Source organism: Spermophilus citellus, assembly GCF_964194105.1.
Source record: "Spermophilus citellus genome assembly, chromosome: 13".
NCBI classification, from domain to species: Eukaryota; Metazoa; Chordata; class Mammalia; order Rodentia; family Sciuridae; genus Spermophilus; species Spermophilus citellus.
Window position 1 is genome coordinate 58,267,731 of NC_138193.1, and position 25,192 is coordinate 58,292,922.

Here is a 25,192-nt window from a genome sequence, read left to right on the forward strand (position 1 = left end):
AGTTGCATGGATGAAATCAACATTTGCCTCCCTGAAGTCTGGCCTCTCCGGTGGTGGTCTCCTGAAGCTTATGCTTAATGAGTCTCACATTTCCTTTCTGCATTGGAATCCTCCAGACATTGGAAGATACTCTTGAGTCTCAATTCTTTGTCTAATCTCTGGTTATTTTAATCTTTCCTCATTTCACAAGCATCTCATCTCCACTGGGCAGGAGCAGACCTCTGCTATATTGCTCAGTGCACGGTCTTGTCATTTATTTGAGCATCTGGCAATCTCTCAGAGCTGACTGCATTTCATGGGGGACTGGGAGCAAGTCCAGTGAGTTTTTGTACTCAGTTTTTCACATCGCCATAGTCAATACTAAGAATTGCCGGAAAGAAAGAAAGGAAGAAATAAGCAGGAAAAGAGCAAGGAAGGATAAAAAGAGGGAAGGAAGGGAGAGGAAAGACATGTGAATGAATCATTACCCGTGGTTTTCAGCTCCATCACTGTCTCCTGTGGACACGCAGTTGTCACTGCAATTCTTTAAGGATGGTCCTTGGACCATGTGGTCTGAACCCCACACTAGGACCTAGATGACTACTGATGCACCCTAAGATTGCATCAGTCCTTTTTGGCCAAAGGCGTTCTTACTGGCTATCAAGAGAGCTAGGATGGTCCTTGTGTTTTCTTGTCCCTTGAAAAAAATTGTAACTAAGTCAGATTTGCCCAAAACTGCTGATTTGTGAAACTGGCTATTTCAGACCAGGTATGAAACTTTTCTATTTGTCTCATTACATTTCACTTTCTTTGCGGCCCTGCACCTAGAGGCCCATGTGGTATCGGGGTTCTGTTGTCCACCCAGGGCATTATCTCGAGGCCTCTCTCAGAGCTCAGTTTACTATCAGAACCACGGCTGAGGCTGAGTTGGGGCAAGAGCCAGGTGAGATCATTGTCTTGGGGGAATGCAGTCGTCAGCAGAGACAGACTTGGGTGGGGCTCCCTAGCAGGGTTGCTCTGGGGGCCAATGAAGGCATGTAATTTAGAGAATGAGGGGAGAGGGCTCGGAGACAATGTTTTAGATGAAAGTAAATTCTTCCTTCTTTCAAGATCTGTCTAGGGCTTGATCCGACCATTGTACTTGAGAAATGGGAACAGTTGTTTCCTTGTTTACCCTCTCCCACAACACATATTGAATTAATTAGTTATTTAGTAGATACTCTGAACTCTATCAATGTCCTCCCTGATTTTCTTTCAGTGGAGAAACACACACGCATGTTTTTCTCATCTAGATATGACATGATTAGCACCATATTTAACCTTTAAATCCTCATTAAAATGATGTTGATGACAATAATGTCACCTTGTTTTGTACCACAGTTCATGCTTTTTGAAACACTCTCATGGAAATCCCTGGTAAGCCCTGGATCCTCCAAGTAGCCTAATGAAAATCACAGAGGAGTCATGCTTAGGTTTTGGCTCCAGGATCTCAAGACCATGGACAATGGAATGGGCTCCAATGCTTCCTGAAAGCCTTGCTGACTACAGAGAACAGTCAACGACTGACCTTCAGGAAACCCGTGGAAGAACTTTTGATGTAAGGCTATCCTTTAGAGGTTTGAGTTTTCTTCCTAGAAAGGTTATTTTGTAATCAGCATGTTTTTGAAATGCCTTTTTAATGATTGCATTATCATTAGACATAATAGTTCCTTTTGAAATATTCATGCATATATGGAATATAATTGGCTGCATTACAATCTCTAGTACTTCCACTTTCACTGTCTCCTCCCTTCTCCTGCTTCTCTTCCTCAAAGGTCTTTCTTCTACTCATTTATTTTATTTTTTAATTGGTGCTTTATGGATATACATACAAGGTGAAATTCATTATGGTGTATTCATATATGGACACGGAATAATTTGGTCAATTTCATTTTCAGCTCTTCCCGTTTCCGGTCCTTCTTTTACCCTTATGATTCTGATTTAAGAGAAGTAGGAGATTTCCTTTTCTCAAAATTTGGGACTAGCTTCCATTACTGTGTCTTGTGTTACTTTTTTTCTTTATTAGAAATAAAGGAAATACAGTTGGATGGTTTGCTCTGATACAGGATAGTTTGTCTATAATATGTGATATTACAAACATGCCAGTGATGGTAAAAATATCTAAAGAAAGATCCTTTAGGTTGACTTTATCAGAGATTTATCTATCTTTTTGGTTCTACCAAGAAAATAGCTCTGGGAATAATTTATCAGTTAAATTGCTTTAATTTGTTTAATTTTTTAGTGCATTTTTTACTTTTTTCTTGTATTTCACTTAGCTTTAAAAAAAACCTTTTACTAATTCTTAATTTGCTTCTTTTTCTTTTTCATTGAATAAGAAATGTATTAAACCGATTTTGGTGGCACACACTCCTATAATCCCAGCAGTTCGGGAGGTTGAAGCAGGAGGATCACAGGTTGAAAGTCAGCCTCAGCAACTAGTGAGGCCCTAAGCAACTTAGCAAGAACGTGTCTCAAAATTAAATACAAACAAACAAATAGAAATATAGAAAAAGTGCCCCTGAGTTCTATCATTCAATCCCTGGTACCAAACAAACAAACAAACAAAAAAACCCCAAACAAAACAAAACAAAAACAAAAAACCCCACAAGAAAAGAAATGTGTTAAAAAATCCACTCATTTCCTAGGATCAGGTATTGTGGCCCTCACATTTCTGCGCCATATTCAAGTTTATATATGCAGTGCTTTTATAGTCTTGAACACGTTAATGGTATGTGAAGGGATTTTGGTTTACTCGCTGAGACTAGGATTATAGAGGAGCGCTTTTCTCTTGTCCATATGGTTAAGATTTTGCTTATATTTGGTCTTGTTCTATTTTTGGCTATGAATTTCTAATTGTGCTATTTTCATCAGACAGTTCAAGGTAGGACATTAACTTCTTATGAAAGGAGTCAATGAGGATCAAATAAGCAAAAGGCAGTGGCTCTGTGCTTTTAGGGGAGGCAAGAAGCAAGACGTTCAGCCAACTTTTACTGACCACGTGTTAAGTGCCAGGCACTTGGCGAGGCAGCAGGCAGTGGGGAGAGATAAGCTTCCTCCTGTGTGTTCAGGATGCCTACAGGAAGGGAGCCGATGATGCTCGTGAATTAGAAATTGTGTTCATGGACTTTGGACTTTCTGCGTATCACATGGTTGCAACACATCCAGTGGGATTGCTAAACTGGAAGTCTGGGTTTTCTTCATGAATGGGATAATTGCACAATGCAAGGCTTCCTTGTTTTCCACTTGCTTTAAAATCAGGGAACTATAAAAATGTATTATGCTCTCACACACAATACACAAGACTGATCTGTAATAACCCACACATTTTCTGTACCAGAAGCACACAGAACCCAAAGTGATGATTTACCTTGAAGTTAATAAAGTCTCACTGAAGCTCCTTATGCAGAGAAGCCCCTTAAAAGGTTCTGACACTATGTGTTCATATTTTTTTGTCAAATTGTGAAGCTTTGAATTTTTTTCCTTGGAGGGGTAAAAAAATAGTTTCCCCTGCCATCTGTATTGCTAGGTAGCAATTTATTTAAACATCAATAGGTAATTTTTTATTGCTTTTCTTTGGAACATTAACATATTTCTGAATAGTCATCAAGTATTCTGCTAACATCTTTATATGTGTTGATATCTATATGCATTTAGTATGTTTATATTTATGTATGTAGGTAATTAGATGCCAAGATTGCTAACTTTATGTAATTATATGTATACTTAATACTTTCATGTTGGCAGATTACTTACTGTAATCTTAGTTAGTGTCTAACTCCTTGAGAATCTTTCAGCTGTCCTAACATATAGAAACTGGGAGGAAATCCTCAAGCGATTCCCTCATTTATACCAATAAAACATGCCATAAGCATTGAAATGTATAGTGTCTGATAAGCCTGAAAGGTATTCCTTCAAGGCTCACTGTCTTATCAGGGTTGCCTGTCATATTTTCTGTTGGCAAATAATGACCAGCACTTGATATTCTGCGAGGCCAGACAACTGATCTCAATAGAGAACTCTCGATAGTGAAAGATGAAAGTCCCCAGGGAACAGGGGCTCATGCAGACAGTTGGTCCTTCTTGTATCTCCAGCACCCATCACAGTCCCTGGTGTGTAGCAAATGCTTAACAATGCTTTTTAAATGAATGAAGGAAGAGTGTTGGGAAATCTGTCTGGAATTATAGGAGAAGAGCTGGCATGGCTGATGTCTCAGGCAGCCTATTATAAAACACAGAAAGAGCAAGACCCCAGTTTTCATCACTTGGAGAAAACACTGTGATTCAAAAAAGGCTGCTTCTGAATGTAAGTAGAGACTTCCTGTATTAATGACAAAATTATCATGGCTTTTATAAGGACAACTGAAGTTGTACACTACCATTTTATGAGGACTGGTGGATTGAACAATTAAGTAAATATATTAACAATGTAGAAAGGATAGCACCCACTAAACACTTAAATATCTCAACATTTCAGAAGTGGCCTATGGTCAGTTACTGAGATCATCTAGTATCCATAAGGGGACATGAGGATGAAGGGTGACTCCCTTTCTTCTTCTTTTTTTTTTTTTTTTTTTTGGTACTAGGGATTGAACCCTGGGGTTGGGGTGCTTACCCACTGAGCTATACCTCCAGCCCTCTTTAAAATATTTCATTTAGAGACATGATCTCATTAAGTTGCTTAGGGCCTTGCTAAATTGCTGAGGCTGGCTTTGAAATTGATATCCTTCTGCCTCAGCCTCCAGAGCTGCTGAGATTATATGCATGTCCCACTGTGCTTGTTGGGTGACTCCATTTCTTTCCAGAGGCAGACTGAGGTCAGTATTCAGTACTGGTGTGGGAATTCAGCATTTCTAGAATTCCCTTGTAATTTGGTACCACGAGGACAGTATTTGGATGGACTTTTCCAAACTTTAAAAATATGGACATGTTGCTTCTTTCTTTTCTTTCTTCCCTTGAAGAAAAGCAAGCTAGAAATTTATATTCCCTTTTTCACCCACCCTCTTCCTGCCCTATCTTCACCGCTCCCCACCAAAGAAGTAAACATGTGATTTGAATTCAAAATATCAATGGTATGAAAGCCATTAGCACTTAATTTCAATTTACCTCCTGCACATATGGTGGATGGTTCAGCTGCTAGAATTTCAATGCAGGACTTCTTCAAAATCTAGGAGAAGAAATAAAAAAGTAAATGTCTAGCATAATTTGTTAAGAGATAATTGAGATACAGATAGGAAAATTCAAAGCCATTAAGAGCAGCAGTAGGTGTAAGGGAGGGTAATATCTTTACTAGTATCATCAACACCAAACATTAATGTGCCAGATTGTGTTAGATGCTGTTGGGTGTCCTATAAGAAACGAATTATCAGCAGCTGGGAGCAGTTGCACATGTCTGTAACCCCAGCAGCCAGGAGGCTGAGGCAGGAGGACGGTGAGTTCAAAGCCAGCCTCAGCAATTTAGCAAGGCCCTAAGCAACTCAGTGAGACCCTGTCTCAAAATAAAATACAAAAAAAAAAAAAAAAAAAAAAAGGACTGGGGATGTGATTCAGTGGTTAAGTGCCTTTGGTTTCAATCCCTGGTACCAAAAAAAAAAAAAAAAAAAAAAAAAAAGAAAGAAAAGAAAAGAAAGAAAGAAAAGGAGAGATAGAAAAAAAGAGAGAATTATCAGCAGAGGCTTGATAAAGAGTTCTTGAAACGTGATGTACACTTGACATGATAAATGACAATGGCCAGTTATGTGGTGGGAGCGAGGGTGAAGAGACATAGTGGGAGCTCTGAAGTTCTTGGGGAAGATAGTTTGGGCAGGGACATTTCTAAGGGTTTCATGGAAAAGGTGGGAACTGAGGGTGGAGAGGAGATGGAGAAAGGTGGGCAAGGGCATGTTAGGGTCCAGGTTGGGAATGGCAGGAGCAGAAGTGAGAAAGTAGAAATGCACAGACCCCTTCAGCTACCACAAAAAGAGCTTGAAAAGTAGAAATAAAAGAGTGATAATAGATAAGGCTGGAGGGCTAAGGTGCGGATGACCAACTGTCCCCAGGTGCTGCACAGATTACTCTTCTTTTGTAGGAAAAATCTGGAAAGAGGATGTGGCAGAGAGCTGTGCCCCTCTCTTCAAGGGGACCTGAGCCTTAGTTAAGTGGAAATGTACTCTACTCTGGAAATAAGCCTTGCAGGGTTCACTGGGAGTCTGATGGACCCAACGACCACACAGGGAATTAGTAATGAAGACTTCTGGCCAGAGCAGGGCATCTGCCCGGTCGGACTTCTCTCTACTAGTTATGAATCCTGCCTCTTGTTGAATACAGATCCTAAAATTTGAACCAAATATTTTAAACAAGTATGGAACACTGAGTTAATTTGCTAACCAAATGTGATATCATTTCTGGGGGCTTACTACTTTGAAATTGGAGATGGTTCAGGGGGCTGAAGAAAACCATTTTTTTTTCTATTCATGAAAAGACATTTGTTAAAGCAACTAATGATGTAATTATAAAATTTAAACTGTAAAAGAAGAAACCATCTTTTTGCAGTGGGGAATGTCTATTTATTTGCATTGATACATTTAGTTAGATATGTTTCTTGTTCCAACTTAAGCAACACATACACCACAAGACACAATAAAATAAAGATGCAATAAATTATAATGGGGGAATGGATTCAAGGGCAGACAGGAGAAAGTTGATACAGTGAGTGAGAAAAGCACACAAAAAAATATGCTCTGAGGAGTTTATTTCCTCACTAGGAGTGGACTTAATTCCAAGCTTTCTAGTAGTAGCAAGTGAAAAAGTCAGACATTTATGAGTGTTTCAATCTGTGGAATAAAAACCATTTCTCAGAAGAGCTAATATTTACCCATTCCAGAGGGAAATCTGGGCGTCCTCATAGAGAAGCATTGTGAAAGGAAATGAAGAAATAAGCTTAAGAAAAATCTTTCTCTGATGCTTAAATGATAAAACATTAAAAGTTATCCCAACAGGTTCCTTTACAACCATGTCCTTTAGGTAACTCTCTATATCTAAGTCATGCAAAGCAGCATTTCTTCTTTTTTGGCATTTCTAGAATTCACTCTGTACAATTCCATGGCATTTTAGTACTTTGCTTCCCCTATCTGTTTACTAATTCGATAGTTGGGAGCTGTTCCCTGAGCTGTGCCTTACTTCCTGGCCTCTGGCTCACCAGCCCCCTGCCCTCCAGACGCAGGTGCAACCTTGGTACCTCCACTGGCCCCTAAGCCTGCCTGACCACAGCAGGAAGCGAGTACTCCAAACTCCTGTATCCCTCGTGCATCTCTGTTGGAGTCTGTGGTCCTCACACACCTGGCTCTGGGCACCTGGGGTCAACAGTGAGCTCTGACTTTCTCTTCATTTTCAGTCTGATTTGGCATCAGGGACCCCAAAAGACACATGCAGGGCACCCAAATTTCCCTGCTGGCTTTTCCATACTCCCTTTTTTGTGGTCCATCTGCCTTTCTGGACTCATGCCTTCAGCAATGTCCCATGACTGGGGTTTGCCTGGATCCTGGGGCACAGTGACTTGTATCCAAAATGACAGCTGCTGCACCTGGATGCGAGGATCTCCCCCATCTCCAGTTTTCTGCCATTGGGCTCTTAGTGCCTAATAGGCCATCTCACCCAGTGGTTTCCATGACATGAGTGTCCAAACAGGCCACATTTGAAGAATTAACTCGGAGGCAAAACCTTGGTAAATAGTGGCATTAGAACAACATGAAGCTATTTTTTGACATTTTAAATAAAATTCCTCAGGCATTGGACATCTCCTAAGTTACTTTATCACCCACAACTTAAAGATTTCAAAACAGTCCAAGAATAAGAACTAAACAATCGGATTTATCCTGTCTCCATTTCCCAAGACACATATATAAAATTTCCATGTACATAAGTTTCTGGATTTGGATCCATGTTTTTGAACCAACTCTAACATCTAACCAGGGATCATTAAAAGAAACACCAGTGAATCTTTGACCACTAAGACACACTAACAGAGTCTGTCAAAACATACATATGCTATATTATTCTCTCAAAGTGTGTGCAATTAGCTGATAAATCTAAGGAGTGCATGAAGGGCCAAAAAATGTCAGCCAAGTGCTGTGATTCAATCAAGTGAAAACACAGCTTTCCCAATTTTAATTTAAAACATCTGGAAGGGATGCATTACAGCCAATAGAGTAAAATTTATCAGTGAGGGGGATGGGCAGGATTTGTCTGGAATGATGACTTCTATTTGTTTCAAATGTCTGCTTCCAAAAAGTAGGAAGTCATAATGGTACTAAGTGGATGTGGGGGGTTCCCTTGATTATTAGCAGCCCAGTCACAGGGTAATTAGTCTGTCTGAACTATAGTAGACAGCAGATCAGTGTAGGGACTGCAGACTTATAGGGCAGTGAGGAGGTAGAGGCTTCCTCCCCTGCCCTGGGCAACAGTAGCTATGGAGGAGGTGAAGACACAGCTCCCAGGAATCGCTAAAGGGAAATCACTAGATGAAAAGAGACTCACACAGGGTTGGGGTGACATCCAGATAAGGTATAATTGGTTCGTATAATAGACCAGGCCTATACTACCACAGGCTTCAGATATGATCTCACATGAGGAGTTGGGTCTTGGCTGTAATCCTACACTTACCTGATCTAGGCTCCTTGATGATTCTTTGAACTTTTTGAACCCCAATTTTGGGAAGCAATTGAGCACACTGAATACTAGTCTGGAATCAAATTTCTTGGGCTTGAGCAGTGAAAACTTGGGCAAGCCCCATGATTTCTCTGAATCTCTTTCCTCATCTATAAGAGTGGGATCATGATATACTACTAAAAGCTTAAGCATAAAGTTACTAGGCTGGGAAGATTAAATAAGATCATGCAGGCAGAGCACAGCACAGTGCCTGGAACCTGGTTATGTGCTTGATGAATGTGAGCTATTACTACCAAGAACTTGGGCTCCAGAGATAGAGAAGAGATTTGAGCTCTGAATGTGTTTATATTGAGATCCAAGCCCTACCACTTACTGGCCATTGGGCTTGGACAGGTTATTAAACCTCAGAATCTCATCCATAAAACTGAATAAGGAAAACATGACTTCAAAGGGTTGCATGATGGTTCAATGAAATAAGAGACTTGCATGCAGAGATATTGAGTTTGTAAAATCAATTGAACTTAGGTGATAAAACTCATGGGGGATTGGAGGTGAGGCAGAGTGAGATCAAGGCAAGCTATGACGTTTTTGTCTTATAGACAGAAGACAAAATTGATCGCTCAACAGATAATCCATGTTAAACTATTTTCCAACCCTTTGGCCACCAGCTGGCCTGTGTACTTTGTGAAAATAAGACACCAAGAAATGTGTTCTGAACAACCTTGGTAAAAAGCCCACAGGAGGACATCTGACACATATTCAAAGAATGGTAGCTGTGTGTCGTTACCTACCACTGCTGCTACAACCCTTGGGCAGGAACCACAGTTCATATATGTTTCTGCTCAGTCACTCACTGGAGCCTCATGCTTAATCATATAGTGGAGACTGAATCCATGTTAAACTATTTTCCTGCCAACTTTTGGATAGATTTCAATAAGAAAACAGATGAAAAAGCAGGCTTAAATCCATAAAGAACTAAACGCAATGTGTTGTTACTGGTAGGGTTACTTTCTCGAACCTTCTTGAATTATTGGGGGAGCAAGAGAGGTAGCAGCTGGAAAAGGACTTTGCCAAGTTCAAAGAGCTGTTTAATATGTTTAAGTGAAATCCATTGTGGACCAGTCCAGGTTGTATAAAAGAATTTGCTCTCTTTGGAGTCTAAAAATCTAATGTCCTTTGTTATAAAATTCTCTGTTTATGCAGAGATTTCTCAAGAATCCTTAAAGAACAGTGAATATTTTGCACAGTTATTAGGAATCTCTGCCTTATGACAGCCATGCCTCTTTTTCCCCCACATTAGTCAATCTTTACTTGGCCATTTCCTGTTGTGTGGGTTCATCATAGATGATCCTCTTTTTTCCATTCATAGTACAGGGGCCTTTTGCTTTCACATGTTTTCAAAAAGTCTTTTGGAGGATGTTCCTTGATGTCTTCCTTACATCGAGGGGAATGTACTTGTTTTATGAAGTAGGCTGGTTTGAGGCTGGTTAGCTATCTGTTGACAGGTTGCATCTGTCTAGTTTCCTAAGACAAAAAATCCTACTCTTCTCTCTTTGTCATGCTACTACTTCAGTATAAACTCTGCCACTAAGTCCTGGTACTCTGACCAGTGCAGTGCCACCACACTTACCTACAATTTAGTGTAAACCACCATCCTTCAGAGGAATTCTCATAGTTCAAAATCATATATATTTTTTTTTGATTGTTTGGTTGTTGTCTTTGTGGATTATGAACTCTACCCGGGCAAGGATTGGATTTGTTTTCACCCACTGCCATAGCCATGATGCCTAACCCGGCATAGGTAGGCATTAAATAAATATTTATTGGATAAATAAATAAATAAATGGCACACTTCCTGCCTGGCTTTATAAATGGGATTATAGCACATTATGTATTAGCTTCCTTTTTTTTCTTGGAAGTGGAATTAGAAAGTCATCTGAATACAAGATCGTATTCTGCATCCTGTAGCGACTGGCTCTTCATGTTAAGCGAGACCATCTTTGGGAACTGCCTTCCTAGGGGGACTGCTTCATCTCCTCCATTTCTTCAATGGCTGATCTCTTCAACAGTCACATTGTAAGTGTATCCTTTCCCCCTAAGATCTAGGTTGGCCTGCTTTTGTAAAAGGCCTTGACCTCTTTACTTGAAAAAAAATGTAGAGGTCTGTGTTTGGCAGGTGGGGTTCAGGCTCCTCAGAAGGACCACACCCTCCATCACAGCTGATGGCAGAAAGCACATTGGATAAGCCTGGGGATCACTGCTTTTAGGAACATCCAGGTGGCCTGGGACATTAAAGTGGCTCCTCTACGAATTCAAGATTGTCAGAGTTGCTTCTGTGAATTTTGAAGTGATTGACTGGATAATTTATTAGTAAAATGTTAGAAAAAAAAAGACATATTCACTTTTCCTAATTAAATTCCATTCCACACTTCAAATTCCACTCCACCTCCATTGTTCACAATGGCCATTATCCTAAGTTCATGTCAGTTCTACAGAGTCTGACTCTAAAATAGAATTTGAAAATTAGCCACCCATCTCTCTGGAATTCATACATGGTTTTATGTATGCTATAACATTATACCAATAAAGACTCTTACATGCACAAAACACATCATTAAAGGTTATGGGATTTAAAACAATAAAGCTTTGCCTCAGAACATGCAGAAGTTTTTGCTGAGGAAGGATACTCAGCTTCGCTTACACAAATGCTGTTCTTCTCTGTTAGTTTCACACACAATGAGCATCTGGTCTGGAGAAGTGAAGGACAAACAAGCTTCTGAAACTGAGGAAATTCATTTTTTTGTTTCCCTCTAAGCTATTTTCCTTTCATATTTTCACAAGGAAAGCTCAGATAGCTGTGAACTCCAAACGGGGTTTACTTAGTAAGATGAGCTTGTGGAGCTCCTGTGTGTTGGGGAAGGAAATGGCCTTCTGTGGGAGCTGATTTTATTCTAAAATTCTGCTGTTGCTTTTACAATGGGTCTTACCAGATTCCTAGGTGAAGAAGGAGCTGCACAGGAGTGGGATATGCCCCCTCCACATCTTTGTACCTGTTCAAGCTATGGGATTTGTATTACTTTGAGGCTTTTAAAAAAGCTGAATAGAAACCAACATCTTAGGAAAACTGCCTGGCCCGAGTGTCTGCAAAGTCTGAGTCTAATTAATGACTGCTGAGGCAAACGATTTTTTTTTTTTTAAAGATTTTCTGCCCTGCTACAGCAATTACAATTGATTCTATTTATATTTTGTATCCAGTCCTGGCAATGTGAATGGAGTCCAGAATGCCATCTTTTCTAGATGAAATCTTGGAAGAGAGAGTGGGGGGGGGGCGGTGCCTGAGGGGATTTTTACAAGAAACAGAGCCATAGAACTGCCCATCTGTTGTGCAGTGTAGGTCTTCCATGGGTCACGAATATTGTACAGTCCTCTGGGCTGCTTTATAATTAATAAATACGCCATGCACAGTGCTGGAAATATGACACAGCGGGCAGACTCTGGGATTGCACAATTTAGCATCTGTCCATGAGGAATGGTGTATAGCGTGGCAGGGATTCAAGTGCCAAGCAAGAGATTCTGAGGACGGATGCTACTGAAGTTCAAGGCATTCAGAGTCTGTGATGGAGGAGAGACCAGGGCAGGCTCTCTGGAGGAGACTGAGCAGTGCCTCGGGATTCAGAACAGACCTTGAGACAGAATCAAGATGGAGCAAAGGTGCAGGGGTTTCCACTAATGATAAATAAACTTGATTTAAGCTGCTGCTGAAATGTGCCTTCTGTCTTCTAATCCTGCAAAGAGGACCAGTTCAACAGCCAGACACATCTCGGGAATGTGACATGGATTTTGATTGGAGAGAATCCTTTATCAGTTCCCAGTGGGGTCTTGGAAGGGTGGGTGGGAGGCAAACCTGGCAGACAGACTTTGCCTCTTGTCACAGTTTTTCCTAGGGCCTGGGCCAGAATTTGGTGGGTACATTTCTTCTACCTTCCCATGGGTGAAAGGGAGAAATCAGCATGGGATCCAGTTTTTATAAATAAAAATAAATTGATATATACCATGGAACAGACGTATTCTTCAGTTTTGATGATCTTACAGATTTCATGATAACAAGGATGTTTATGCCAAAGCTTGCAAAAAAAATTCTTGCAAATGCTGTTGTGTTTGCTCAATGCTTGCTGTTTATTGTAGATCAAACATGCAGAAAGCTCCATGTGCTGACTCACCCTCTTATTAATAGGAAGCCAAACCAGGATTAAATAGGGCAGGAAAGTGCTCCTAGGTGGAGGTGCTTGGTGCCAGCAACTGTGTTCTCCTTCTCGTGGACAGTGTTCCTGGTTCCAGACACTGCCCTCAACTGCACACAAAGTGGGGACAGCTGGGAGGAGAAGGCGTCATGGTAATTGGGTCAAGGGTTGGGATTCAAAGCTGCCAACCCATTTCAGTGTTATCTGAACTCAGCTTTCATGCAGATTCCTGTTTCACTGCCCACAGCACTTTAAAAAGGAGACAAAGACACTGGAATCTTTGTTTCATACTTTCATATAAGAGTTGGTGCTAAATTCACCAGTTATGGTCTGTGGAAATTCCCCAAAAAAAGCCACAAAAGGAAGGCAAAGGAATAGCTTCTTCCTTTACAGCTTTATTGGCTTATAGGGCTATGAACTTGCAAACATTCACATTTTTTCCTTAAAAAAAGTTTTATCAGTGTATTCTGCAAAAGCTACTAAAAATACTCTCATGTCCTCAGAGGCAGAGTCCTATGCAAATGTGGAAAGAAAGGTGTTTCTTTTGGTCTGAACATGCCCCTCTGTGATCTCTGTAGCTTTTTCCAGATATGGAAATTTTTATTATATTGGGACATTTTCATTCGCTGAATAGAAACAATAGCTTAAGAGAAATGCCTGACCTAAATGTCTGCCAAAGTCTGAGGCTAATTGTCAAATTGTCACCTTCTCATGATCATGGAAACTTCATCCGGTGAACAGTAGTTGAGACTTTTGGAGGTGCTTTCCATCAGCAGTAAAAGGCAAAGGCTCCCTACCCACCCACTATGCACCCAGACCAGGCTGCAGGGATTCTGGTCTCCTCTCTGAACTTAAGGTATCTACTTGATATCAATAGCAAATGCTGCTTGTGAGAATCTGATAAGATGATTGTGTGAAATGACTTTCACAGTGCCTGGTATATGATAAAAACTCACTAGCTGGTGGGTTTTGTTATTATTATTATTATTTTTACCTTTGTAAGGAAACAGAGGCAGGAGAAAGCCTGGGCTCTGGAGTCACGGAACTGGGTTCCCACCCTGCTTTCCTCTTTAGAGCTGTGTGCTCTTGGGTGGACTTTCTAGCTGTAGTTTTTTCATCTGTTTAATGGGGATAAAGATATTTACTTCAGGGCATTGGTGAGTTTTATAAATGGAATGATATTATGTGGGATAAAGGGTCAACACTTTTTAAAAAATATTTTCTTAGTTGTCCATGGACTTTATTTATTTGTTTGTTTGTTTATATGTGGTGCTGAGAATTGAACCCAGTGCCTCACACATGCTAGGCAAGCACTTTACCACTGAACCACAACCCCAGCCCAAGCAATAGCACTTTGAAAAATAACCCATTCTCTAAATCTGATGTCTAAGTACTTTTGCCTTAGAGGAGAGAAGATTGAGAAATCACAAAAATACCAAGAAGGCACCAGATTTAAGGCATCAGGGGACTTGAGTTCATCCACCTGGATGACTATCCCTGGATAATCAGCTCCTGGTGATCCAGCGGTGACTTCCCATTTCCTTAGACATGCACAGCTGAGCATCACAGAGAGGGCAGGAACTGTGGAGCCAGACCTGGGTTTAAATTCCCCACTCAACCACTATGTGTGGGCAGACATGGAGGTTTATCCAAACTTCCTGAGGCTCAGTCTCCTCACCTGTACACTGGGGATAGAAATCCTTCTCCTGGGAGTGGCTGGAGAGATCCTAGCAGAGGAGCCGGTGGAGAGAGATGCTCAGAAGTTGGTGCTATTTCTTCACACGGGCACAGCCCTGGTGTCCACAGATTCTGAGTGCCTGGGTACTCACCATCCACAGGAGACATGGATAAGATGCCACAGTGTCTCAATCTCCTGAGTCTTGACTGCAGCCATGATTGCTCTGTTGTCAGACTCTGCATCTTGCTGTAAGTTCCTGCTGTTCTTCAGGTCAGTTCCACAGCCTTTAGTTCTGTGTGTTTCTTCATCTTCTGTTATTCTCCACCTTTGAGACTCCTCTTTCACTTTATTTTGCACCATCTTAGGACTGCGCTCTGCCACCAACTTTGTAGCTATGCTCTTCTCATGGATGGCTTCATTTCATCCTTCAGGTTATCCCTACAAAAGAGCTTGGGTTCTCTGTCAACCCCTTACTTCTACTCTCAAAATACTATTTCTTTTAACCATTATCAGTTTTAATTATATATATTTATATATTATAATTATATATATACACATATACATATATATGATATATGTATATATACATATACACACACAGTGGTTTTTATGTGTCTCTCTCATTAGATCATAAGCTCCACAGGACACAGCCACTATCTGAGTTAGTTGTAACTGAATGTCAGAAAGGTTTTCAATGCATCTTGGATGGATGAATGAATATTAACCCCTACATCTTCATTTGAGGTTTGAAAATACAATCTGTATGGGCAAAAAAACTTTGTAAACCATTTGAGCTTATTAGAAGCTGCTCTGCAACCTTATTTTGAGTAATTAAGCCCAGTTCTATTTGATTATAAGAAAATTACTAGTCGAAAAACAACTTCCATGAGAACAAGCTGGAATAGATGCTTCAGATGGGGCAAAAAATGAGGGTTTTCTTTTCCGTATCCAGAAGGGGAAATGAACCTACTTCTTAAAAATAGTTAGCTGGCTTTTAGGCCATAATTATTTCTGTCTGATTTAAGAAAGATGAGCCCTGCTATGCCTTGTCCCTGTTCCTCTGTCCAAGCAAACCAATTAACAACTGCCATAAACATGGGTTTCAAGTACTGGGAGGATCAAAACCACTGGTCTAACTCCCAGATAAACGCTTGCAAGAATGTTATCATTCAGCTAAACGTTTGGAGACTGAAGTCTCAAATTATTTTTCTTCCCTTTTTGGGACACTGTTTTGCTCAACTTCTAACACATCCTTGGAGTTATTTCTGTTTGGGAATGAGGGGAGTTTTACAAACATCCAGGGCTCATGTTGAATATGAGAGAGCTGTTAAGATAAAATATTCAAGGACAATACTGATTTACGCAGATAAAAAGAATCTATTTTTTTTTGTAGGAACAAACTCTTGAATGTTAAGCACATGGCTCATAAAAAATCTTAGAGATTAAAAAATGTATAAAAAGATGTATCCCTATCATCTAAAGGTAGGTCTACTGTCGTCACTACCTGATACTGCATCTGGTGTTGCCAACCTTCTTCCTATGTATGTAGACACTGCCGATAATCTTCTCCTAAAATATCGTTTGTTGCATGTTAAAAATGTTCCATTACTTTATGAAGGACTAGAAGAGGGGCACTCAAAGGCTCCAGACACAAAGGAATGATATGGAGATAGAAATGCTAATTATGCTGATTTGATCAAAGCATGTTATATACGTGAATTGAAATACCACACTGTACCCCATAAATAAGTACAACTATTACATATAAAGAGGAAAGAAAAATAAAATTTAAAGGTTAGAGTAAAAACCCTTTCAAGGCTTTTGCAAGTGTGTTCCAATCCAATCAATGTCCAGGTTCCATTATTCCTGAAACATTCCTGCTAGACAGTCAGGTATTATCATTATTGCCTCCTGAAGATGCCTGCTCTTTTCCAGCCTCTGGGAAAGAGGCAGAGGTCATGCCATCTCCCCTCTGGTGCCACCCACCAACACCCCACTGAGCTTTCAGTGAGCTAGGTCTGCCCTACTCTCTCATGAAGACTCCCACCAGAAAAATCTACCTCTGAGCTTCTAGAGGATTCGTGGTCAGCCCCAAGTCCTGCTGTTAATCATATTTTGTATTGTTGGGTTGTTCTTTTATATGTATTGTAGCTCTTGGTACTTATATAACCAAGTGTGCTAACCCTATAAATTATTTGGAGCAAAACGCATAACTGGACCCATATTGGACCTGATTCTTTTCTATGCTTTCCATAATTTCCACTTTCTGGCTAAGGTAGTTTGGGTTTTGTTCCTGGCCAACCACCACATCTTGAATAGGAAAACCATCATTTGTACACATTTAAGATAAAAATTTCCAACCTAAAATGGGATTATTTTGCACAGTTCTGAAAACTTATGGTCACATATATCAATGTTCTAAAAGTATACCCTGTGCACTTATTCTTTAAAAATGAGACTTAAAATATGCAGATTCCTTGGATAAACCACCATTGACAGCAATAGAATCTCTGGGAATAGGGCCTAGGAATTGATATTAATTCTCATGTGATTTTTATGCGCATTCAAGAAAGCTTAGAGGATCATATAATGATAGGAAATGGGAGAAAAAATTATTCCTGTGTCTTGAGTACCTATTATTATGTGCATGGAGAAATATTAGGTATGTCACCAATAACGTTAAAATCCTCCAGCAAGACTATAATGTCAGTTTAAACATCAGCCCCTTTTTTACAAATAAGAAAACAAGTATCCAAGGATCTACAAGTGGTGAGTGCCTGGGTCAGCACTGAGACTCTAGACTGACCAGCTCCCAAATTCTTTCTTCTTGTTCTGTGGTCCACTCTGCTCAAGCTCCTAGCAACCCTTGGAGGCAAAGCAACACTGGTGGCTTCCAAGGTTGCTTGGGGGGGGGACAGATCTTCAGGCCCCAGCTAATGACCCCTAGACGAAGACCCACTTAAGATATCTTACGAGGACAGTGATCCTCTGAGCTCTGAATTTGCATCCTGGAGCCCTAATTGGGAGCCTGGTGAGTTTCCCCTGATGACTGCAGCATACTTGTCTGGTCACAACCTAAAGGTAGAGGCTGTAGCACCTCTGAACATCATTATAGTTGCAGCATACACACTGGCCTGCCAGCTGAGGGTGTAAAGACCAGCACAGGAGAATGGAAAGAAACATGCACAAAAGGCCAAAGGAAGATCTGGGACATAGTAGACCCAAAGATAATACGGGGGAATGTTCTCTCTAGCAGAAAAACACCAGCCTCAGAAAGAGGGGACAGGGGTATTTGTTGCAGACTGGAGATAGAATGTGCATGCACATCCACCTCAGAGGAAGACCTCTACTCACGGAGTGTATGATGCCCTGCAGCGCCTGGAAGCCATCATTCACTGGAAACACATGATCCTTGCTGTCCGCAATCCGGGCCAGCTGAGAACACACAGCAAACACACGAATCACATGGAGCCATGTCAGGAGAAAACGTGGAGAATTTAGGAAAGCTACTGGGTCGAGGGGCCCCATCTACTTCTAGAACCTGGAGGAATGTGAGGCCCTCAGTGGGCTCCGGGGCATCTCTGAAGAGCCTTCAGCAGTAATGAGCTTACCAGGAGCCCCTCTGGAGCAAGACTGAGGGGCAGATCCAGCCTTTACATTTGTTTTAATACTTTTCTCCTTGGGAGCAGAGGTAAGATTGTCCAGATGGATGAACATTTGGCCTGGGTTGATATATTTATGGATTTGGGGATATGCCATTGGCTCATTTTTCTCCCATTCACCCAAATTCCTGTTGGCGACTTTATTTGAATCAAGCAGACTCAAGTTTCCTTTCAGAGCAACTTTAAAAATAGATTCAGGCTTTGGTGTTGGGTTAGGTCAATGAATGTGGACCCCTGAATTTCACTGAAACTGTTGACAAAGGAATGGACCACTGTATTTTTTTAATAGCAAAAACTTTAACTGCTCCTGCTTTATGGGGCAGAAAACAGAGGGCAAGGAGAAGTTGATCTGAGAGCTTTATCCCAACCTCCATCTTTGTATAGTTTGGGGAGGGCCCCAGTCAGATTCAGTGCTGGCAGGCATGGTTTTAAAAATAGCTCCTACTGTTTTTACCAATTGCAAAAATAACACATACTCATTGTGAAAACTTAGGAAAAACCAAGAGAGTTGACATAAAAAGAAAATAAAAGTTACTCATAATTCTTCTATGTCTACCTATATTTTTCTATCTATATCTATCTTTATCAACAATTATATAAACATACATATATAGTTGTTCATACCTTCTCAGTGCAAATGCATACAAATTTATTCTAAAAGTAGCACTTACTATTATCTTCTTTGTAATTCTGTTTTATTTTCTTAATAATCATAAGCATTTACTTATGCCATTATAACAAAAAGAAATCAGGAACAATGTTGAGGAGCACTTATTTCAGTCATTAGCAAGTTTTCATGATTTACTGATATGTACTTGTGCATCTTTTGGCCCACTGGTCCAATTATTTCTATATTTTTGTATTGACCATGCATTGTATTTTTTATAGCAAAAAAATGGTTGTCATTTTAATTATTCTAAAAAAGGGTTTTAAGTTAATTCAGATCTGTTTTAACACCTTGGCAATTTAATGTTCATCAAGAAAGCCAACCAAGAAAGATGCTGCTTAAATGGTTCATGTTGAAGACCCCAAGTGTTTCAAAAAGTGATTTCACATTCTTTACACATCCAATAATTCTTTCCTGCTTAGCATTTGTGGAAAAATAACCTATCTAAGGTTTCTTGGTGATGCACCCTCTATACTGAATATATGTTCTCTATGAGTCACAAGGTCAGTATGTTCCCACATCTGAGGAAATTCATGAACGTACCTGTGTTTCATTGAAATCTTTGACACCAACACAGTAAACAATTGCACCCAGATCTCGGGATCTGTTAGCCTGGGATAGGGAAACAAAAGACATTAGAAAGAGAAGCAATGGCAAGAATACTCCTCTTGGATTTGTCAGACTAGATTCAACAATTAGGTATTTATTGAGCACCTATGCCAGGCACTGGAGAAACGATCTCTGTCCCCACGAGCTCCCACTCCAGGGAACATCACATTCTAACCTGATGCAAATAGACCAGGGGGAGTGATAACTCCAGCAAGAGGTGTCGAGAAAGATCTTCTGAAGTGGAGTCTTGATGAAGGGGTTTGAAAGGCAAGAGGAAGAAAGGGAAACTGCAGGCTAAGGCAAGTCATATTAAATATTCTGGGGAAAGAGCATCTTTCCATTCTTTAACAGATTTTTTGGGACACATTTTTCTTTGTAATGGCAGCATAGTATCATAAGAGAATGTGACCTTTGGAACCAGATATATCTGAGTTTGATGGTTGACTTTACTTTGTAAAGTGGTTTGGGGGTTAAATGAGATAATACAAGCAGAGCTTGTTTCAAAAGGCCTAGAACAATACAGATTCTTGCATATGTCAGGATTCCCTATGAATAAGGCTTTTTTCATTTCTATAAAATAAATCAGTTTAATGGTAGGTCTATATTTGAATAAGTGAACCCAGTTCATTATGTTGTGTTCTCAATAACTAATCATTGAAAGTGCAACATAAGGGCTGGGGTTGTGGCTCAGCGGTAGAGCACTTGCCCAGCATGTGCGAGGCCCTGGGTTTGATCCTCAGCACCACATAAAAATAAATAAAATAAAGGTATTGTATCCAACTACAACAAAAAAATAAATATTTTTTTTTAAAAAAAGAAAGGGCAACATAATGAATAACATTTGGGTTTGGGCTTGATTTTAATATTTGGCTTATTAAAGGCTATGATATTTGATTTCCAGGTTCTCCCATGTTTCAGAACAGAAAACAAAAATTGGAAATCCTTGGCTTATACAGTAGGTACTCAGTGAGTAATCAATAGTGAGCATATAGTAAGTGCTCAATAATATGTGCTTGTTGATTTGAATTGTGTTATCCTCCCTCCCTCCCCCAATACTCCAACCTACTTGTGTCTGACACTGAATTCTAGAAGTAATAGAAACATCTCTTTTTAAAACTCATGTTAGAAACATTCCCCGTGGCTTTCAGGATAAAATAAATGTTTAGATTTAGTCCAGCACCCACCTTATCTGCAACAACTCTGACTGCTCTCCTTTAGCTGGGCTTTCTATAGAATTATCAAGAATGGGAAAGCTTAATTTCTTTATATCTTCTTGAGCTTTATCTTTTTTGTAAAGCTTTCTTCTATTGGCATTGGCATTCCAAATATTTTTCCAAGTCTGTATGTGCCATACCTAAAATGCCTTTCTACTAATCTCTATTTTAAGCCACTGACACTCATTATTTATTTTATTTTCAGCTCTTCCCTCATGAGGGTTTTTACTTTATTTGGCTATTATTTCTGCATTCCCATCACATAGTTTTGACCTTAGAATATAGAAATGTATCATTTCCCAAATACTCAGGGGTGTCCGTCACATGAACTTGTGTCTTTCCCCATGCTGAGCCATCCTCTGTTCCAGTGGGAGGAGGGAGATAATGAAGCCAAACTCTATTTTACGGTGAGACCCCTGAGGGCAACAACAGCATCTTGCTTACCAGTGTCTCTTGTGTCTAGACAAGAGCTCAACACATGCCAAGCTCTGAGTGAACGAACGAGTACATACTTCATACTTGCAGAGGGAGCTAAAATTAAACTAAATCGTAGTCGAGAGCTTGAGGCAAGTGTAATACTATGACAAAATCCTTTCCCAAACCCAGCAGTTCTCTCCCCCACTAAGTTGTCCTTTCCTGTGTTTCTTTCTACCTTGGCCTGAGTGAGCCTGTGACATTAATGAGGCTTCATTCAGTACATTCCCACAGCTAACATGTTTCCTTAGCCTATACATAAAGTTCAAGTCCAAAACATGGATGAAAGGCATTTCCTAAGTGTAAATACAACTTTATAATTCCTGAGTAAACCTTTTTTTTTTTTAAGTTTAATGGAAGCTTCATTTAGAGAATTCCTTCACTTGCTTTGAAGAGTATTTTGAGAAGATAATCAAGGAAAAGAAGAAATACAGAAGGAGAGAATACAATGAAATCTGTCACCAATTATTGTTTAACTTTGGCTCTTGGAGTGACAATCTTAAAGGTTAGCATATGTGGACAAGATTGGCTTTTACATATTTTGAGCAATTATTTCTCTTCCTCCTGTTTTAGAAGAAAATATGAGGAAAAATGGAGGAAAAAAATGGTACCTTTTTTTTTTTTGCTTAAAAGTATGTCAAATAGTATGTCAAAACTGCTAAAGCAATACGATGCCTTTAATAAAGGCACAATAGATATTTTTTATCCATCTAAGCACAAAGCAATATGCAAAATTTTGCAAGAGGAAAAACATCCACCATGTGAAAGACATAAAACTTCACTTTAAAAATAAATTATTATGATCGTTTTTACATCTGAAACTATTTCATTCAGGGGTTTTACTGAGAAAATCTATCACTTTGCCTGAGTAAAGAGGCTCATCTCACAGAGTGCAGCGCATTTCAAAGACAAGCCCTGTTTCAACATTTTTGTTTGTTTTATTGGGATGCTGCAGATTGAACCCGGGGCCTCGCACATGGTAAGCACATGCTCTACCACCGAGATACCTCCCTGCCCCCAGATATGTGGTTAGACAAGGCTGGACCATTACTTACCTCCCTCTCTGAGTAGAAAAAGAGATCTTCATGGAGTTCCCCATCAGTCAAAGCAATGATAACGCTTGCCGTCCTGTACCCTGCTCAAAACAACACAGACCAACTTAGTCATCCTGCCCCCTGGGAAACCCACTGTTAGCCCTGGCATTTGATCTCTTATCATCTCAACCACCTGGAAGTCAATATTGTGAGAAACACTATCCTTTCTTTTGGGACTGGGAAGCAATTCCAGGTTGGAGAAAACTTCATCAGAATAGCCTCAAGGAGGCATAAATTTGGTTTCCGTGTTTCTCAGTCCCATCTCTCCAAATAGTCAGACTTGGCGAAATGGTCACTGAATCAATAACTGGCAAGAGCACCAGTGAACCATGGGTGATTACTTTTTTGTTAGCAATGCACATGATTGTCACCCAGGCCTCTACCACCGGGCTTACTGGTCCCTCTCACGTGCTGGAGTTGACCACATACACCATCCCTTGAACACAGTTTGGCAAAAAGTAATTGGTATCATGATTCACAGGCTGACTGGAAGCGGTATGGCAACTGGAAAAACTTATTAGAATTCTTTTAGTGTTATTGAGACTTCTAGTAACAATGCTCATAGTTGATTTATACCAGCAAGTTTTGGTGTTCATTCTGGGTCCCTTCTATTTGTTGCAGTTTAAAGTCAAACAGGAAGTGGATACTTCTACAGGCCTAGCAGGAAAAATCCCCACTACAATATTGATTCTTTTTAAAGAGATTTGCTTGAGATAAACAAAGCCTACCCATGAAAGACACTGTAGTTATAATAGCTCAAATGATAAAAAAAATTTTGTCAGTATTTCTATTGCTAGCCACTCTACTAAGTATATTTTAAGCATTTTTTACCTAAATGAAGAAATGTTTAAACCAAACTAGAAATCTTGATCTTAATATATTCAATCAAATTAATGAAGAGGCTTGGAACTCAGAGAAAGATAAGGTAACAAGATTTGACATTAAAAACCCAAGACTTTACTAATCCATCCAAGCATTTAACTACTTTAATGAACTCAACATGCAAAATTATTCACAGGAATTAAAGACTGTGGTCATAATGGGATCTTAATTATTTTTATGTAACTCTTATTGGCACCCCCAGGACAGTAGAATTTGATCTGGAACGTGCCACTTTCTATGCATTCTTTTTTTGGTAATGGAGTGTGTTTAAGGATCATAAACAATATCATCCATGTCTTTTGAAACATAAAATTACTGAGGCATTTTTTTTTAGAAACAAACACAGAAATTTTTTAAATATATCTTTATTTATTTATTTTTATGTGGTGCTGAGGATTGAACCCAGGGTCTCACACCTGTGAGGCAAGTGTTCTACCACTGAGCTATAGCCCCAGCTCTAAATATTTCTTAATGGTAATTTATACCACAATCTTACCTTGACTGTTTTCATAATAAATCTGCTCACTGGCCTGAAAAATACATGAACAAGCCATTAGACCTACAACCACTATTTGTCACTCTGAATACCATTTTGGGTGATAGGCTGTGGGCTGGCTATGCAGGCCTGGGCCCAGTCTTGATTCCTTGTGTAATTCACCCAGATATCAATGGGTAATATTCATATAAAGTTCCTCTAAATCTTAAGCGATACAGTTGTAATCATGGGTCAGTGTCTTACTTCTCAGAGTCTAGACTTGTACATTGCTAGACAGCAGGAAAATCCCACCTATGATACTGATTTGCTTGAGATAACAAAAGGCTTTAATGTCCCTTAAAGACACTGAAATTCTCTCTCAGTTACTATTGCTGCCATCCAACTAAGATCCCTTTAGGAATTAGGGGACTTGGGTGTAGCATGAGTCATGAGCCACATCAATCATTAGTTAACAAGGCCTTCATCAGTGTCAGCAAAAGAGGAAAGAAATTCATTTCCTTAGTTGTTTTGGATATAGTTAACCAGTGCAGGGAGAAAAATTGTACCATCTTGCCATTGGTTGTTATTCGGTCGCCTGAAAACATGTGCTTTATCTCATCAGTCATCCCTATGTTGACATTTCAACATCACACTTTATGCCTGGGGTTTAAAATGGTTTTAAAATTACCCTTTCAAATCCTTCATGCATGTAAGTGTCTCCTCCTGGCAGAACCTTCTGGAGTTCTTCTAGGCCTTGACGGATCTGTTCCCTGAAATCCAAAGATATCCTGTTAGTCTTCTAACAATACTGCTTACTTTGCTGTTGAAAGTCTTATGTGCTGGTCATCTTATTTCTGTGGCCTCTACTGTATCGCCCCCAAAGTCCCGCTAAAACCATCGAGGGAAAGTCTTCATATTACATCATCCATTTAGGATTGGCCATAGCATAGGATGAGTGAGATTTCAAGGGCTGAGGGAAGGGTCCCTTCAACAGGAAATTCTGTTTGCTCATGAAAGGTTTCCCTCCCCATAACAGGGACAAAGTTTTCATTTGGTGCTGGAAATGAGTCTTCAAATACAACTGCTCCAGAGGGGACCCAACATTGTATGCAAGGGCAAGTAGCTCATGTGAACCAGATAAAAATCATGTACCAGGCAGCCTGAGGAAGGCCACGGCAAGGCCACAGGCAGGAGGGAGAGGCATCCAGAGCAAACTCTGCCACATGCCCGGCTGCGCCAAAGGAAACCATGCAGTCAGCTTTGAAAATAAAGACCTGAGGAATCTATGCTTTCCAGGATGACCAAGAGTGTTTTCTGTGGGCTGGTGCCTATGTTTTCTTACTCTGGTCCTTCAAGGTGATGGTGGGGGGCAGGAGGAGGAAGTGGGACATGGCATGGGAAAGAGTGGGACTGGTACTGGAAAACATGAGTGGTTTGAGATCCAAGTAGAAGCGTTGCGGACCATTCTCTCTGGAGTATAAGATGCCCACATTCATATCCCTGGCTTTTAAATCGCTCCACATTATGCCCAAAATG

General features: G+C 40.1%; 1 protein-coding gene across 1 annotated transcript in view; it reads right to left on the reverse strand.

The window, feature by feature from the left end:
• The window catches only part of ANTXR1 (ANTXR cell adhesion molecule 1), a 225,371-nt gene that overhangs the window by 144,370 nt on the left and 55,809 nt on the right, over positions 1-25,192 (reverse strand). Inside the window, exons 4-9 of the mRNA XM_081264451.1 lie at positions 24,345-24,426; positions 23,678-23,711; positions 22,261-22,340; positions 19,452-19,520; positions 17,934-18,014; positions 5,121-5,181 (exon numbers count right to left, since the gene is read on the reverse strand). Coding sequence (XP_081120577.1) covers positions 5,121-5,181; positions 17,934-18,014; positions 19,452-19,520; positions 22,261-22,340; positions 23,678-23,711; positions 24,345-24,426 — 407 coding nt within the window. The remainder of the gene's footprint in view (positions 1-5,120; positions 5,182-17,933; positions 18,015-19,451; positions 19,521-22,260; positions 22,341-23,677; positions 23,712-24,344; positions 24,427-25,192) is intronic.